This window comes from Maniola jurtina, chromosome 24, assembly GCF_905333055.1.
Source record: "Maniola jurtina chromosome 24, ilManJurt1.1, whole genome shotgun sequence".
NCBI lineage: Eukaryota > Metazoa > Arthropoda > Insecta > Lepidoptera > Nymphalidae > Maniola > Maniola jurtina.
Genome location: NC_060052.1, coordinates 7,830,028 through 7,849,781, shown reverse-complemented (window position 1 = coordinate 7,849,781; position 19,754 = coordinate 7,830,028). Strand labels below are relative to the sequence as shown.

The 19,754-nt window shown below is 37.1% G+C and overlaps 1 protein-coding gene across 1 annotated transcript in view; it reads right to left on the bottom strand.

The window, feature by feature from the left end:
- Positions 1-4,103: 4,103 nt before the first annotated feature.
- LOC123877697 (homeotic protein empty spiracles-like) overlaps positions 4,104-19,754 on the bottom strand; it is a 58,220-nt gene continuing 42,569 nt past the window's right edge. The window contains exon 3 of the mRNA XM_045924543.1: positions 4,104-4,870. Coding sequence (XP_045780499.1) covers positions 4,673-4,870 — 198 coding nt within the window. The 3' untranslated portion in view covers positions 4,104-4,672. The remainder of the gene's footprint in view (positions 4,871-19,754) is intronic.

The window sequence follows — 19,754 nt, the reverse complement described above, 5'->3', positions numbered from 1 at the left end:
ATAGATATTAGTTCTCGGAACGTTTCTACAAAATTCCATTGAGTATGATTGGTTAGTATTCCAATAGGAGACAAAGTACGATTGTATGGAGCGAGTGACGGAGAGACCCTTCTTAACACATAAAATTGTTCTCGTATGAGTCTTAATAAGAATTATATCTCGTTATAAAAACTTAGGTTTATTACAAGATGGATGTATACGCCTAGAAATTAGCACACAATTGACATTCATAGACTAATAAAGGTATAGACGAGAACTTGGCCATTACACGCCTTATGTGTCAAATCCTGTTCGCAAGATGTAATTAATTTATGATTTCTTTATTTTATTTGAGGAGCTGGCGAAAGAAACAGTGTTATCTACACATCTGATAATTTCTTTTTTCCTTAATCCGGACTTTATAGCCTAATGAATACAAATATGAACTCATTTGAAAGCAAACCGACCTAAACTTTTATAAAATTGAGTCCAAAGTTCATGATTTCTACGTTTTCTCTCACTAAATATAGTAAATACAAACTTGAATTCATTTTCAAACAAAACGGCCTAAAACAAAAGGTTTAATAAACCTATCCTTCAAATAAAGTAAAAAAGCCTCTTCAAATATTTCTTCAAATGCAGTCTGTTTGTAAAGAAGGTACCTACTTATCTACTTAGGTACTTAATAAAGTCCCAAGCAGGTAGGTACTTAAAAGGATAATTAAACAGCGCAATCAAAAACAATTATCGTTTTTAATCGATTAAAACCTATGTCCCACCAAATCTTACCAAATGAAAGAATAAAAACCACAATTATACAACCTAATCAAATACCATTATCGATTTTTAATCGATTTAACTCCATGTCTCCAAATGAAGGAATAATTTCACCTAATCAGTAAAACGACGCAATGAAACATCGACTTCTCGAATAGATCGTTAAATTACAACATGGCCGCTAATCAGAAACAGTTAATGAATAAGGCGTAATGAAAATGGCGTCCAATTGACCGGAAAATGGGAATCGAGTTGTGGGATCACTGAGAAAATTCATTATAATCGATAATAATCTTGGAAACAATTACTAGACTGGGCTATGCTTCTTTTCACCCGACAGCTCCACGCAAATATGCAGTTACTATTGTGTGTTTATCAAGTTGTATCCATTCAGGCTGAGAACTATTTCTAGAGCGAACTTTAGACTTTGGTCAGACTTAAGTCTCAGTTAAAACAAGACAGAGCTATGAACAACATAAGCAACCCACATAGCTCAAAGGATTAGCAAGCTGAAGTGGCAATGGGCAGGTCATGTCTGTCGTAGAACCGACGGCCGTTGGGGCAGACGCGTTCTGGAGAGGAGACCGCGTACCGGTAAGCGCAGTGTGGGACGACCTCCAGCCCGCTGGACCGATGACCTGAAGAAGGTGGCGGGGAGCGGGTGGATGAGGAAGGCGGAGGATCGTTTTTGGTGGCGCGAACTTGGAAAGGCCTATGTCCAGCTGTGGACGCATACAGGCCGATGGAATGGAATGGATCATCTCAATTTTGGTGTTTGTGTGGCTTGGAACGTTTTCTAGAAACCACGTCCAGTTCTGGGTGGTAAAAAATTCAAAAACAAGAGACCCCGTTCACTTAAGGTCCGATTATAAGCCTAATTTGTGTTTGCTTTTCCGTCTTTTGTTCGCATGATTTATGGCCCTCGGGTGGACGGGGCTCTTTACTTCCCATTATGCGTTGTTATTTCGAAAATTAATGCTCGCAATTGTAATATTTTGCAATTACTTTTTACCCGACTGCTGCAAAGCCAAAAGGAAGGGTTGTGACTTTAGCAGTCTATGTATTGTATATGTGGAGTTGGACTCGCACTTGGAGGGTTCTACACAATCGTACAAGAAATCTCAAACCAGTATAGTACGCAAGTTAATTCCACACAGCGACATCTTGATTTGATTTAGTAACCTAATTATTTCGGAAACACAAATCTTTAATTTTTTTGTGATGGAGCCACAAATTCACGGTTTTCGGATTTTCCCCTTTACTTTTAGACCAGGCTACCAGGCTACCAGCCATTGTAGGTCAACGGAAAGTACCCTACAGGTTTCTTGACAGATACGACAGAACGTAGTGATCCTATAAGGGGTCCTTTTTTCTTTTTGAAGTATGGAACCCTGAAAAGGCAGGTAGGTAGCTACTATGGTTTTTGCTCTTGTAAAGGAACTTGCTCCTTCTTATAAGACTTTTATGACCATATCGATTTGGCTACCTATATTGTAATTATAAAGTTTATGAAGGAATATACGTTTTATGACCTCTAAAATACTGGATGAAACGTTTCACTTAACATAAAATTATGTATTTAAGAGACAGCAAAAATATTGTTATTATAAAGCGAAGATAGCCAGGCCTAGTGATTAAAAGTGGTTAAAAGCCTTAAGTTACGTCTTGATAGACTTTAAAGAAAACTAGATTGTGCTTGTGACTTCATCTGCGTGGACTACACAATTTCCAAACCCCTATTTTACCCCCTTAGGGGTTGAATTTTCAAAAATCCTATCTTAGCGGATGTCTACGTCATAAGTATTTGCATACCAAATTTCAGCCCGATGCGTTCAATGAGCTTTCTCCTCTAATTTTATTACGGGTACTATACCTTAGAATAAAAACCCAATACTATACCTTCAAGTCAAAAGTGAATAGGCATCTTCTAGGCAAGGGCGCTCCATCTTAGGCTGCATCATCATTTGCCAGCAGGTCTGATTGCAGAGTCAGTTAGTCACCTTTTCCTTTTGTATATCCTACTAATATTATAAACGCGAAAGTTTGTATGTATGTTTGTTACTCTTTCATGCACAAAATACCTACTGGACGGATTTGACTGTTTGGAATGGAGATAGCCTATACCCTGGATAAACACATAAGCTACTTTTATCCCGGAAAATCAATGAGTTCCCACGGGATTTTCAAAAACCTTTACCAACGGGAACGAAGTCGCGGGCATCAGCTAGTTATTATGTAATGATGTTGCAGGCTTGATTAATGCGATTATTGAACAAACGCTTCCTGATTACATAATTCGTATTATTCGGAGCCATTTTGAAAGTCAAGATCAATACAATAACAATAAAAGCGGTTACAACGCCCATACAATAACGACGAATGCGTGAAACTGATCACCGACCCATCTTGTGAGATCTCAATCTCAAATACCGAATGCGCGTAGACAAATAGCCGTAGAGAACAATCGTCAACAGTTTAAAAACAATTTTGTTGCGTCCAAGCAATTATTGAACGTGATCCCAACCAAAGATACGACATCCTACAAAAAAAAACCGTTCACTGTAACTTGTCCCCTGACGTCATGTTGGCAGCATTGCAAATCACACGAAAATAAACCCTCGTATCTAAGGAATAAAGCAAACAAAGCAATGGTGCCAACATGACGGCAGGGGACAAGTTATAGTGAACACTCTGTAACTCCTAAACTAAACCATCTCTTAATAATAGGCCCACAAGCGACGGTATTATAATCGCCTACCATCTCTATAAATATAACCTTTCTTTTTCTAACTCATCTTAAAAGTATATCTGCCCTCTCATTTTAACGTTGACAGCCGGTTCAGAAACCATAGCACCGCCTATCAGCGTTCAAAATCAAACTGTCTAATTATACCCACATCACTAGCAACGCTTCAAAGGAGGCATTTTTTAATTAATTTAATCCCAAAACTATTATAATGCGGCCAATTTCGGTTAACTAATAACTCGTGATGCGCTAACAAGAATGTACCGACGCCATTTTGGAACGCGTCCCGGTAATTTAATAATGCTTGTTTAATTTAAGTTTAATTAATGACGATTTGTGAATTAAGATAAATTAGCCGAATAAAAGGTGGACTGTAAGATACCTAATTAAGTTTTTTTACCTTCGTCTTGACATGACAGTCTTTCTTCAAGGAATATGATTAATTAATTATGAAATTACTCTAAGGCTCTAGACACATTGGCATTTGGCATTGAAGTAAAACGACGCGTATTTACCAGAGGGGTAGTGTGCTTTTAGTCTTAGGCTGAAATTAATAGAACTTTGGGCTTTGCTCAGACTTTACCTACTTAAAGTTAAAAAGAGACAGATTTATGTCATTGGTATAACTCTGTCTAGTTCTTAGCTTTAGTATGAGCAAAGTTAAGCCTAGTTAAGTTATAAATATTATGTCACAAATTACGAAAATTACAAGAAAAAAAATTTGGCAGCTCATATTCTTAGGTAATCATCTCAAGTAGTTATGTACTTATTAACCTAAGTTATAATATTAATTTACAACTTAGAACCTTCATGTTATATCCAATTTTCCAGTATTGCCAACATCAAAATCATTTCATACTCATAATATACAAACTCTTTTAAATCGAATCGAGAAATAAATAATAAAAATAATCTACTATTTTTAACTAAATTACAATACTATTTACACTTCATAGCGTCCTGGGACACGAATTCAAATTAAATAAACGTATCACTAAAATTGACGCAAATCTGTCAAATGTCACAGTAATGCATATGTCAATTTATGCATGCATCTGAATAAATTGACAGTTTTACGTCAATTGTAGTGAAGCGTTTCTTTAATTTAAATTCACAATCAAATCTTTATTACTATAGTGTCCTGTCACTTACGTTCACTTTTCGTTCATTTTACGTTTCATTTTCACTTTCACTTAACTCGTCCATGTCCATGTCTATTAGTTCTTCATCTTCTTCTTCGTAGGAGTTGTTAAACTGGTTATCTTCTGGTTTGGAACTCGACGAACCGGATTTAGTACCAGTTTTAGCTTCTTCTTCTTGCTGCATTCTTTTGTGTTTCGTTCTTCTGTTTTGGAACCAGACTTTCACCTGTGAAAGAAAGGGGGACTTAAAAATACATATCCATACTATACTATCCATACTTATTAATATTATAAATAGCGAAAGTGTGTCTGTCTGTCTGCTACCTTCTCACAGCCCAACAGTTTAACCGATTCTGACGAAATTAGGTACCTACAAGGTTAGCTTATATCCCGGGGACGGACATAGGCTACTTTTTATCCCGGAAAATCAAAGAGTTCCCACGGGATTCCCAAAAACCCATCCGTTTAACTGATTTGTATGAAATTAGGTACCGAGGTAGCTTGCGTCCCTGTAATCGAAATAGGCAACTTTCTATCCCGGAACTTCAAACAGTTCCCACGGGATCTATAAAAATCTAAATCCACGCGGACGAAATCGCGGGCATCCTCTAGTTGATAATAACTGACAGATTTTCAAGGGGCAGCTTAGGTAGTTGCCCAAGTAGTAGAAATCCAAATAATTAAATCTATGGACCTTACTGACTGACTTTGACTCGCTTTTTACACGACTACGGCGAAGCCATAAATAAGGGTTATGATTTTAGCAGTCTAGTTCAGTAAAGAAATCAATCACACTAATATTATAAAGGAGAAAGTTTGTATGTGTGTGTGTGTGTGTGTGTGTTTGTTACTCCTTCACGCAAAAACTACTGGACGGATTGGGCTGAAATTTAGAATGGAGATAGATTATACCCTGGATTAGCATATAGGCTACTTTTTATCCCGGAAAATCAAAAAGTTCCCACGGGAATTTAAAAAACCTACATCCACGCGAACGAAGTCGCGGGCATCAGCTAGTGAACTATAAAATAAATTTAAATAACGAAGTAAGTAGGTACCTAAATATTTCAATTGATATAACAGGGGTAATAATGCAGTTCCACGCTCGATTAACCCCAACATAAAGGGTTAAAGATAATAAAACTATTCATACACCCCCGGCCATAATTCAGCGCGTATTGAAAGAAAACTGTCGAAATTTTTCTACAGCCAACAAAGAGATTTCCCGCGTAAACCCCGCCGCCATTTTGCGAAGCAATCCGTCACGTGGTTAATGGCCGTTGAAATCTATTCACTGAAGTTTTAGTTTAGTGTTGCTCTATGAAAATATGGTAATGCAAGAGTATTTCAGTTTTGGATATACTCGTAAATGTTGAGTTATGTCTTGTACTCGGATTGCATTCGCTATTTTTATCCGACTGCGGCAAAGCCAAAAGGAAGGGTTATGATTTTAGCAGTCTATGTATGTATCTATGTATGTATGTTTGTATCCAGATTCTGTGTGTTCCACCGAAGCGCCTAAACTACTGGGGGCCGATTTTAATTAATGAGGTGTCAATTGATCCGTCGTAAAGGTGCGGGTGACATAGGCTATATTTTATACGAAAAAATGAACCTAACGGACGCTACACCAAAAAAGTGGGCGTATCCAAAAAAAAAAATATTTGTATCGAGTCAAATGAAAGAGGAGAAAATTCTGAGTTCATGAATATAAATGTACAATAACATTAAAATATACAAAGCGAAAGAAAACCAATTTTTAACCGACTTCCAAAAAAGGAGGAGGTTCTCAATTCGTCGGGCTAAAAAATAACTTTTATTTAGCTACACATGTAATGTACCTAGGTATGAAGTCGGGCGAGCTTCACTCTTGGATTTCTAATTTTGTTTTAATATGCTCGCTCGACTTCATACCTAGGTACATTACATGTGTAGCTAAACAAAAATTATTTTCTACTTTTTATACCATAATATTTCAGCGTTTATTAAAACGATCGCAGTCGGGTTTTAGTTTTCAACTGTATCTTGTATCTCGGAAAATCAAAGAGTTCCCACGGGATTCGTAAAAGATCCATCCATTTAACTGATTTACATAAAATTTGGTAGAGAGGTAGCTTGCATCCCGGAAATTGACACAGGCAACTTTTTATCCCGAAAAATCAAATAGTTCCCACGGGATTTTTAACAAACCAAATTCACAAGGACGAAGTCGCGGGCATCTAGTATTTTATACTTCGCCTAAACAAACCAGGTATTTTATGAAATGGCTAGGTATCCTATAGAATGACGGGATTACAAACATTGCCGATAACATTTTTTTGCGGACTGCAACTCGCTTGGCGATGGCCTGTGTCGCACTAATTTTGATAGCTTCACAGAACAGGAATTTTCGTTTGGAATGACCCAGCCAATAAACCATAGGAGTTCAAATGTTGATGAGGAAATAATACTTTAGGTACCAAGTATTATACGTCTTAGATTTTACACAATTACATAAAATAAACGATCTTTAACTCAAAAAAGAACGATTAAGAGCGGTCTCTCCGTCACTCGCTCTATACAAACGTAGTTCCAATTTCATTTGAGTATTAAGCAAGTAGCAACCAAAGTCCATGAAATTTTGCAGACATATTCTAGAAACTAATATCTATGCCTGTGGTTTTCCAGATTTCCGTTAAAATATTCGGTTTCAAAGTTACGCGGTCTTAAAAGTTCACATACAAATCTTTGAGCCCCTGTAATTTTAAAACTACATATTTTTAGAAAAATCTAAAATACCACAGACACAGATATTAGTTTCTAGAATATGTCTGCAAAATTTCATGGACTTTGGTTGCTTAATATTCAAATGAAATTGGGGCTACGATTGAATGGAGTAAGTGACGGAGAGAGCCCCGTTAAAAATTCAAAATTCAAAATATTTTTATTCAATTAGACTTTTACAAGTTCTTTTGAATCGTCAAAAGCATCTACCACTGGTTCGGAATGCCTTTCCTACAGAGAAGAATCAGCAAGAAACTCGGCTTAATTCTCAAGTAGCTACCAAACAATCACATTCAATTTCTCGCTATCAAGGAAACGTCGCGAAATCATTTATTGTTGTTGGAATTGTAAGTTGCCAATTGGCAAACAATCAACTCTGTAATGGCGTAAAATATTGGAATACTATTTAAATGTTAACTTTATAGTCAACTGAAATTGTTTGCAACGTGTACGATATTAATTTTCCGTTTTATGATTAGTTCAGCATGATTTCAATTTTTTTAGGGTCCCGTACCTACCTCAAAAGGAAAAACGGAACCCATATAGGATCACTTTGTTGTCTGTTTGTCTGTCTGTCCGTCCGTCCGTCGTGTCTGTCAAGAAACCTATAGGGTACTTCTCGTTGACCTAGAATCATGAAAGGTAGGTATGTAGATCTTATAGCACAAGTACCTATAGGAATAAATCTGAAAATGAATTTGTGGTTACATCATTTAAAAAAAAATTAAAACGTGTTTAAATTTTCAAAATAAGATAACTGGACTTCGTCTGTGTTGGTGGTAGCTGGCGGGCGTGCTCTGCTTTTTTGGAGTGTTTTTTTTTTGTTAGAACTGACTGGAAAGCGCTCTAAGGGGGTGCCGTGCGAATGTCGGCGAGCGCCGGCACAGACGGGGTCCATACTTGTATAGTTTCCCTAACTTGTTACAAATAACTACAAACTTGACATTGGCTAATCTTTGTAAAGCCAGACGAGAGAGAAAAAAAAATAAGATAACTATACCAATCATATCATAATATGAAAGGGCTTTACCTGTACATCCTAAAACAGATTTTTATTTATTTTTATGTAAAATAGTTTTTGATTTATCATGCAAAATGTTGGAAAAAATACCCGAGTACGGAACCCTCAGTGCGCGAGTCTGACTCGCACTTGGCCGGTTTTTTCTTTATTTTCAGGAGCTGTTACGACAAGCGTATCGAAAATTGTGTTGGACACTTTTACATAGATTTGGAAAAAATTGCATGAAGTCACTTTGTATAGTACCTATATTATAGTGTAAAATTTTAATTTAAATATTTTAATTTAGACTTAAATTATAGGTACATGTTTACTGGGTTACGCAATAAAATAAGCCTACTGGTTAGCTCATTGTTTATTAAAAAAATCAAATGAAACCTAAATACTTAAGTACTTAGTTAGGTAAGTACTTGTTTTGCGTTCAGTGTAGGGCCACAGATATTTTTTTTAATGCTATACCGGAAGCTTGTTTTTGGATGAAAAATGTAAAGCCAAGCGATTGGATGATCCAGATAAAAGGATCATAAAAGATCATCCAATCCCCTCCAAATTAGATTACAATGGACACCGCCACGGTACATTAGCACTACATATCGACATCAAATATCAATCAAGCATCCTTTGTATGAGATTTAATGGCGCGTGACAGAGCGGGACGGCGAGAGTAGAGAGAGAGGGATGTATGGGGATTGGACTGTGAATCTAAATAAAGGATGTTGGTATATTAGTAACATTTTTTATTAGGTGGTACTTTTTATGCAACGAATAGTATCCTAAAGTTGTGTGGCAGAAACCGGTTGAGCTTTCAGTTGCCCACAGGATAGTATCATCATGATATGATAAAATAAGTAAAGAAAAAAACCGGCCGCCGGCCCACTACTAAGCACGAATCTCCTCTCAGAATGAGTAGATCATCACACTAATATTACTCCTTCACGCAAAAACTACTGGACGGATTGGGCTGAAATTAAGAATGGAGATAGATTATACCCTGGATTAGCACATAGGCTACTTTTTATCCCGGAAAATCAAAGAGCTCCCAGGGGAATTTAAAAAATCTACATCTACGCGAACGAAGTCGCGGGCATCAGCTAGTAGGAAATTAAAAATGTAAAACTTAAGTACTTAATTTTGTTAGCTTTGTGATTTTTTAAATTCTAGTACCTACCTAGGTATTTTAAGGTAGCAAGTTTGTTTGTTTGTTTGTTTGAAAAATGTCTTTATTATCAAATATTAAATATATACACAGTTTACGTCCCGGTAACACAGGATAAACACCTGGTAGCAAGTATTACATACAGTGTGTCCTTCCCGTTCTCTTCTATGGTGCTTTAACGTGGATACTGACAAACGGCCTTGTCTACAAATTCAAAGTCGCTCAGCGAGCTATGGAGAGGGTTATGTTAGGAGTTTCCCTGAGGGATAAGATCAGAAATGAGGAGATCTAGAACCAAGGTCACTTACTTAGCCCAAACAGTTAGCAAGCTGGAGTGGTAGGCAGGCCATGCCTGTCGTAGAGGCGATGGCCGTTGGAGCCGGAAAGTCCTTGAGTGGAGACCGCGTTTAAGCAAACGTAGTGAGGGACGCCCTCCAGCACGATGGACCGACGATATAAAGCGGCTGGCGGGAAGTGGCTGGATGAGGAAGGCTAAGGACCGGGTGTGGTGGCGCTCTTTAGTGAAGGCCTATGTCCAACAGTGGACGTCCACAAGCTGATGATAATGAATTGTTGCCTTTAATACTTTACACGTGATTTTTCATATGCTACTTGTGAAATGGACCATCGTGGGACCATCATTTATACCAACTTGGCTACAAAATCAAACGGACATAAAAAATTTAACACCCAAACCTTACAATCAGTTCTCACTAAAGATGGGCTCATAATTCCCAGTTAGTTGCCTGTGTTTAACAGCCATAAACCTCGTACCTATTTTCAACACGTTTTAACATGTTAAAAATTATAACCTAAACAGCACTTAACATAGAGGTTAAATTACGTAAATATCTGAAGTTAACATTAAGTTAAAGTGTCATTGTATGTTAAAATTATCATTTTTAGGGTTCCGTAAGGGTTAAATTAAACCCTAATGGTGCCGACTGTCACAGTCGATTATTTCAGTAGCTATCGACATGAAATTTGGTGTAGGTATATAGTAGTGGCCAAACATCTTTGGAATAAAAAATCTAAAATAATTTTTAATTTCATTAAAGAAGGGGAGGGACAATCGGGGGTTTTGAATTTTAAAATAAGATAACTTATACCGAGTAGGGTATTATACTATGAAAGGGCTTTAAATGTACATGTTAAAATAGATTTTTATTTATTTTATTCATAATAAGTTTTTGATTTATCGTACAAAATGTCGAAAAAACTACCGTCTCCCCTCCCCCTTACCAATCGAAAAATCTTAAATTATTATGGTCAATAGAAGTTTAAGAATATTTTACAGGAAAAATAAAACACTAACTAGCGTATTTTTTTATATTTAAAAATTAACCTCTACAAAGAAAGTTAGTTTTGCGATTCGTTAACAAAAGGTGATTCTTACCGTTTTATTTCTTCTGTAGTAGGTACGGAACCCTCGGTGCGCAGTCTGACTCGCACTTTAAAAGTATTTTAGCACATTTCATATAATTATTGGGTAGTATTGTTCTATTACCTTTAGCTTGTTTTAAAGACATGCTTCTTTGATGACTTTACTTGTTACAAAGTTGGCTTTAATATTTATTTAAATGGTTACTTAGATCCTTTGTACTACAGTTGTTTTGTATTTAGTTTCAGCAAATATGACAACAACTTCAAAGTTGCTCAGCGAGCCATGGAGAGGGCTATGTTAGAGTTTCCCTGAGGGATAAGATCCGAAATGAGGAGATCCGCAGGAGAACCAAGGTCACTGACATAGCCCAAACTATTAGCAAGCTGAAGTGGCAGTGGGCAGGCCTTGCCTCTTGTAGAGGCGATGGCCGTTGGAGCCGGAAAGTCCTTGAGTGGAGACCGCGTTCAAGCAAGCGTAGTGTGGGACGCTCTCCAGCGCGATGGACCGACGATAAAGCGGCTGGCGGGAAGTGGCTGGATGAGGAAGGCTGAGGACCGGGTGTGCCGGCGCTCTATAGGGAAGGCCTATGTCCAGCAATGGATGTCCACAGGCTGATGATGATGATGATGATGATGAAATAGGACTATTGTGAGTGGTGACTGGTGTTATGTGTTGTTAGTGTTGCTTGCTTTCCCTGATTCTCTAATAGTGGGCTGGTGCATATCGCATGCTGCATGTTGTACCATATAGGTAGATCTATGCATCTTTTTCGGCAGTTCTTTTTTTTGGCTTGTGGGTTTTGACCCCCGACCCAAAAGAGGGGTGTTATAAGTTTGACGTGTGTATCGGTGTATCTGTCTGTGGCATCGTAGCTCCTAAATTAATGAACCGATTTTAATTTAGTTTCATTTTGTTTGAAAGGCGGCTTGATCGAGAGTGTTCTTAGCTATAAACCAAGTAAATCGGTTCAGCCGTTTGAAAGTTATCAGCTCTTTTCTAGTTACTGTAACCTTCACTTGTCGGGGGTGTTATAAATTTTTAATTTACACTTGTGTATAGAAGTTTTTTCCGGTCCGTCAAACTCAAAATCAAACAAATCATTTATTCAAAGAATAAAGTATTCCTTTTGATGGTCAGAATTTGGTCAGAATCGATAGATTTGTAAGATGATATACCTAGTGGTTATAATTAAAGGGTACATCTTATCATTCTTAGGTACAGAAGCAAATATCCCAATACACCATAACCATATAATAAGAGAGCCATAAAAATTCCCATTACTCGTCAACCCTCCACGCGAGCGACGGGTCCCGTAGGCCGATTCATATGAACACCCCATTTATCATGTGGCCCGTGGGACCGGTCCGTTTAACCCTTACTTTTGGGGTACAATCGCTATTCATCATTGTGGTGATTCGGTGATTAAGATGTGATTGTTGTATTTGTGATTCTGATTATTATTGTATTGTTCTGTTATTATTACTCTCTTTTTCTACTTACTAGTCAAAAAGTAGTGTATCACTAGGTACCTACTGTTAGGTGGGATTTGTTGATAGTCTGTGCGCGGCCTAGCGCCCTCTGACGTTCTCTAAGAGTCTATGGTTTTGGTCGGCTCTACACTCTCTGGTAACGCGTGGAATAGCGGATAGTCGATAGTGGTCGATTGTAAAAGTGAACAGTTAAATAAAAGCCTGTTAAAGTATATAAAGGTGTTTTTATCTCTATTAGTACTTACCTCTAATCTTTTCTAAATATATAAAAGGAAAGGGTGACTGACTGACTGTCTAACTGATCTATCAACGTACAGCTCAAACTACTTGACGGATCAGACGGGCAGGCAGATAGCCTGTGATACCTAGTCTACGCCATAAGTATTATGGCGTAGACTTCATCCGTTTAGAAAGGATTTTTGAAAATTCAACCCCTAAGTGGGTAAAAGGGGTTGAAATTTGTGTAGTGTATGTAGTTCACGTGGACGAAGTCGCGGGCATAAGCTAATTCAAATTTAATGATCATCAGCAAGAAATGTGCCCAAAGATACATTTTACGAAAATCTGGCAAACTATACGAACACAATTAAATAAGGTGTAAGTAATCCGAAAGCTAGCGAAAACAAAGACAGGTGATAGTACTGATGATTACTGATAAGGTACACAAAAAGAACGCGCAAAAAAAAATTAAGAACGCATCTGACCGATGCTAAAGGTCAACGACCGTTACGTAAATAGGTCACTCGGAGTCCAATACCACCGTCGCAGGTGGGGCGTTGACCCGACTTTTGCACGCTATACATTGCGGGGGTTTGAAAAACATCAAATCACTAAAACTACAAGATAAGGCAAATGGTTATTGGCATTTGATTGTGTTTAGGTAGTATAATAATAACCCTCAGTTTCTGCTAACGTTCTGGTATTTTGTATTTGTTTCTAGAACGTGTTATATAATAGAAATGTGACCTAAACTACGTTTGTGTGGTAAGCTGAGCAGCGCGCTACAGAAACTTGTGTTAAGAATTTGAAAATAGATTTACAAATCGTGAATGCCTATACTAACCATTAAAAGCAATTACTAGATAATAAATATAGGTCATAAAATCTGCAAATAAATCTGCATTGTTATACCCAATTAAGTACCTACTTGCGACAATCTGTCATCTATATAAGTAGGTAAAATAATGAGGAACCAATTACAGGATACCTAGTTTATTGCTGATCTATCATAATTCATAGGCAGTAAATACCAAGGACATGGCACTACATTGTCACAACAGACAATGCATTTTGAACCTTTCCATACTTACCTGAGTATCGGTTAAAATAATTTAATTATCATAAGTTGGTTTCAATTTTTATAATAATCCATCCATACTAACATTTTAAATGTGAAAGTGTGTCTGTCTGTCTGTCTCTCTGTCTGTCGTTCTGCTACCTTTTCGCGGCCCAACAGTTTAACCGGTTCTGTTTAAGACCGCGTAACTTTGAAACCGAATATTTTAACGGAAATCGGAAAACCACAGGCATAGATATTAGTTCTCGAAACGTTTCTGCAAAATTCCATTGAGTATGATTGGTTTAGTATTCCAATGAGAGATGGACTACGTTTGTATGGAGCGAGTGACGGAGAGACCCCTCTTGAAGGTTCAAAATAGCACCCATACTTATCGAAAAGAAAACATTAACAGGGCTCTATCCGTCACTTACTCCATACAATCGTAGTTCCCATTTCATTTGAATATTAAGCAACCAAAGTCCATGAAATTTTGTAGACATAGTCTAGAAACTAATATCTGTGTCTGTGGTGTTTTAGATTTTTCTAAAAATATGTAGTTTTAAAATTACAGGGGCTCAAAGATTTGTATTTTTCTTTAAAAAAAGGCCCAACTTTGTGCTCGTTTTTCTAGACAACGAAGCAATTTAATGAAATTTGGAAAAACCACAGACCTAGAAAATTTAATGAATATTATGTAGTAAAAAAATTATCGTTATATATTTTATATTGTTATAATTATGTGGGAACTGCGAAAACCAGAAATTACACCCAGAAATCTTGAAAATTTCGTGCTGTCTCGATTTGTGCAAGCGGGGTGGTGAAGTGCGGGGGACGACACGTGAAACTGACAGAAACTGACAGTCTAAACACACGGGCCACATTTAGACTGCACCCAACTCCAAACTTGTCGATAGGTCTAACTAAATACACGGGTACATTTCAACTTGCGTTAGACGTATGCGTTACCTACTCAGACGTTGCCTGTAGATAAAAATATGTCTCATGTTTGCTGGCAATAGCGCATGCATCAAACCCTGCAAGTTGCAACTCTCTTGCAACCTATTCCTCACGCAATACGCACAGCTATAATATTATAATTTTTGACAATGTATACTATATGTAATGCCATATCACAGGTCACTCTCTGATTTATTGCTAACAATTTACTTCCAAATGCAAAGAAATCTAAGTGTGTTGAATTCACACTGCCCAATACCAGGACCTTAAATGACATAAATTCATTGATAAATAATCATATGTTGAAAATAAAGGAGAACCCCGTGTTTCTCGGTATAATGTTAGATGCAAAGCTTCTATGGAACACCCACATATCAACACTTGATGGTAAACTCAGCTCTGCTGCTTACACTGTTAGAAAAATTCGACAGGTACTGACGTGGAAACTGCAAAAATTGTATATTTTGCCTATTTTCACTGTATTATGTCTTACGGACTCTTGCTATGAGATAAAGCGGTAGATATTGAGAAAAAAATGTATTACAGAAAAGGACAGGACGTGCAATTTATAATTTAAAACCGCGCGCTGCCATACAATAAAAATATAAGGAAATAAGTACCTTATCTATTATCTTATAGTAGCTTCTAAATATATTTACAACTAGCTAATGCCCGCAGCTTCGCTCGCGTGGATTTAGGTTTTTAAAAATCCCGATCCTTTCATTTCCCAGAACAAAAGTTGCCTCTCCGTAATAGCCCGTCCCCGGGATGCAACTTGTTTCTGTATCACGTAAGAATATTTAAACGGATTATCCTTTTCAAATCCCGAGGGATCACCAGGATTTAGGAATGCAATTTCTTACAGCATCAGGGTTGAGGTCAACGACAAAGTGTTTACTTGGTATAGATACCTTCAACATCAATTAATAATCGACACTTTTTAAATCCCATTAGCTTTAGTAGTCAGGTCCCCTGCAACATCAGGGTTGAGGAGTTGGAATCCAAATTTTTTATTGAACAATGTCGCAAACTTTCTTTATCGATTAAAAAAACTACCCAAAATTACGCAGTTAGGTTACCTGCCAAATTTCATGGTTTTGAGTCAACGGGAAGTACCCTAGAGGTTTTCTTGACACACACGACAGACAGAGAGATAGACAACAAAGTGATCCTATAAGAGTTCCGTTTTTCATTTTGAGGTACGAAACCCTAGAAAACGTAGGAACGGCATTCCGAACCAGTGGTAAATTTTTCTGACCATCCAAAAACACTTTGAAGCTTACCTAAAAGTTTACAGGAATAAAAATTTATCATTGTATTCCATTCCATTTCATTCTATTCCATTCTGTTCAAAGATAAATAGATAATAAAAATATTTGTCACCGAAACAATATTTTACGATACATCGACCAATATCAATTTTACTGATGACAATCTGACTATTACCAAAGTGAACGACTACTATAATATCTATTATATACGACTAACATAATATGTATTATAAATTGTGTGCCGTTTGCATTCTCACTAGGTTCTCATTAAGTTTGTTTTATTTGGTTAAACTTTCTGGCATTTATATTGTTATGACGTTTAATTGGCAAACAGTCTGTTTATTGGCTGAAACTCAAAAATTCAGCCAATCACAACAAAGAAAATATTGTAATAATGATTGATGCAGCTTTCTGTAATTGAAAACAAAATATTTGACATTAACTTGAATGTGACAGTGTTTTCCGAATAGGGTTGCCAGAGGCCCCGTATTTTACTGGTTACCCCGTATTTCAGGATACAGAAACCTGTAATTATGAAAATAAAATACGGGGCAAATAAAACTAAATATTTTTAGGGTTCCGTAACTCAAAAGCAAAAAAGAACTCTTATAGGATCACTTCGTTGTCTGTCAGTCTGTCAGTCTTTCCGTCTGTCCGTCTGTCCATTTGTCCTTCTATCCGTCTGTCATGTGTTCATGAACAAATATTAGTATTTTCAATTTTCAAAGTAAGATAACTACATATATCAAGTGGGTTATCATATGAAAGGGCTTTACCTGTTCATTCTAAAACAGATTTTTATTTATTTTTATGCATATTTTTTAATGCATAACAGTTTTTGATTTCTCGAGTAAAATGTCGGAAAAAATACCCGAATACGGAACCCTCCGTGCGTGGGTCTGACTCGCACTTGGCCGGTTTTTTACAAATTCAGCAGGAGCTGGCTGGCGAAATCAAACACTGACGTTATGTCCAGTAGAAAGAATATTTTCCTTTTGCGGCAATGCGTAGCCGAAACCCACTCGATATTGATCATGGTCGTAGCCAAGGCGGCGGGGCTTGGTTTGAGGATGTAAGCCTTTTTTTATACAAGTTAGCCCGTGACTTTAATCTTTTCTAGTGGTAAGTGATGATGCAGTCTAATTTCTTGGCCGTTAGGGCCATACTAACCATATAACTAGCCATGACCGAAGCCTCCCACCAGACCAGAAATTTTGAAATGGCGACTGCGCCTGGGAAGCCGTCAAAAACCTAAGCCTAAAATAATACTTACACTATTTCTTGCATTTGCTTACCAATTTTTTTTTGGAAATATATCAAACATTTCGCGCTCACTTCACGCGCGCTTTGAATTTCTATTACTTGGTGTAAACCCCGCAATTTCGTTTGCATGAATTTAGATTTTTAAAAATTCCGTGGGGGATTTTCCGGGCTAAAAAGCCGCCTAAAAAAAATGTCTGGGATGCAAGTTACCTCTGAATAGTAAGTACCATAATTTTGGTAAAGAAGATGGGCCGTGAAAGGGTAACAAATAGATAGGCAAATAGATATACTGTCGTATTCGTAATATTAGTATGGATAGGAAGATTTAAAAATAAAATCTTGCTATGGCTAAACTCGTTTCCCTTTCACTTTAATTTTTTCTGTCTTGAACCAAAAACACTTACGCTCACTGCGCTCGCGCTTTTTTATTGTTGTATTTTATCTCACTGTCAAATTGAAAGGCGAAATTCCACTAACCAGGTAATTAGCCCATAAAGTTGAGCGAATGTTTTTTTCCTCATGACAGGATTCAGTTCCGGCCCTAATAAAACCTCTCCCGCAATCGATTCCTGGCTACGGCCATAGTATTGATACTGTGAAGGTGGAATTACAAATTAAATGTAATTTTAAGTTGAAATGAGAAGATTGTATGCATGAAATGTATAACATTTTGCTTTACAACACTAAGAGTTTTTAAAAGCTATTTAAATAAATAAATCTTTTATTTAAAACCACATTGCAAACACAGTTCACCAATCAAGACACGGCAACATACAGAGAAAAAATACAAAACTTACAAATAAACTGAAATATCTAAATAGGCTTTCCATGCATTTCAGAGAGAATCACCGCCTATTTCTTCAAATACTTCAAATTTTCAAATTTTTTCAAATCTAAACCCCGTATTTTTGATGGTGGTAGCCTGTAAATCAAAAAGAGCCAGGTGGCAACCCTACTTCGACCTAGACAGAATGAAAAATTGTTTTCATTACTCGGTATGCCTACTGCCATAGTGTGACAGAAAGTGTGACGGTAGTTGTGACCTCTGATTGGCCGACTCTCTTTCACTATTTGCTAAAATTGATGATTGCAACAACAATTTTTTCTTTTTTGTAATCGAAAACAGAACACGGACGTCAAACAGGTTGACTAATTGCAATCATTTCTGACCGGCTAACATTGTTCCGCTAGTGGCTCAAACTCGCTGTCGCAGCAAGAACATGGTAAATTCAGCCAATCACAGCAATTTGAAATTTGGTTATCACAAATGTACCGATCTAGGAACCGAGAATGCACGAACCAGGGCAGATAGAGATAAGAACAATAATATCATACGTAGGAAATCGACGGGGGATCATTGGCAAGGATAGCCTTAATCAAATTATAAAGTACCGAGAAATGAACCGACTACCCAATTACTTGTGACAATGCATTTGTTATTACCAACCAATTGATCTTTGCCAAGCGTGTATTTGCAACTGTCTCTTTCATACAAAGAGGGTGCATCGAATTTCAGGGTGCGTCGAAATAAAATTTCAGGTTAAATTGTTAGAACCATTTAAGTATTACTTATACCTATGGTTTTGATAAGATTTCTTACATTAGTATCACTTATTTTATTTCCAGATGATGCCCGCAACTTCGTCCGCGTCGATTTAGGTTTTTTAAAATCCCGTGGGAACTCATTGATTTTCCAGGATAAAAAGTAGCATATTATGTTGATCCCCGGGATGAAACCTAACTCTGTAGGTACCTTTCATTAAAATCGATTAACTTGTCAAAAGAGGAAGAGCTAGCAGACAGACAGACACAATTTCGCATGTACAATATTAGTATAAAGTATGGAAGTACGAGTTATTTTGTGGTTAATTTTTTAACTTTAAACTATCACTACTATTAAAGTTACTCTATAGTTATAATCTACACTTATAATATATCATAACAAGATAAAGTTGAAAACTAAAACCCGACTGCGATCGTCTTAATAAACGCTGAAATATTATAGTAAAATTGTTTTTCTGTCGCTTTTGTATTTATGGATTAGCTATCCAGAACGAAGTCGCGGGCAAATGCTAGTAATAAAATAATCTAATGAAATCGAATTAAAAGGATCACCCCGTATAAAACTCCTCTCTAACGACAGTAGCGAAACGCGAAACGGGCGTAAAAATTACAATTGCCTAACAACCCCAATTTGTCGCATAATCGCCTCTCTTTCCCACCCCATACATCTGTCTCCCTCGCACTAATGGGTCGACAATAAAGTAATACACAGATAAATAGCTTTCCGCTTAAATTCTGGCCCAATTCGTAACTTTATGCTACCCCTTAATTGCGCATCTCCCCTTTGTATACCCGTCTCTTTTGCTCTTACAGGATTCTGTATATCTCTGTCTCGTTCCCGTAATTCGTGAGGGAGTATAATCGGGTACATAAGCACTTAATAGTATTTGGGGGCATTGGATGACACCCTTTATTTATACAGTGCGGGTTCTATTTCGAAGGATTTGGCTCCCCCTTTCCATCAAA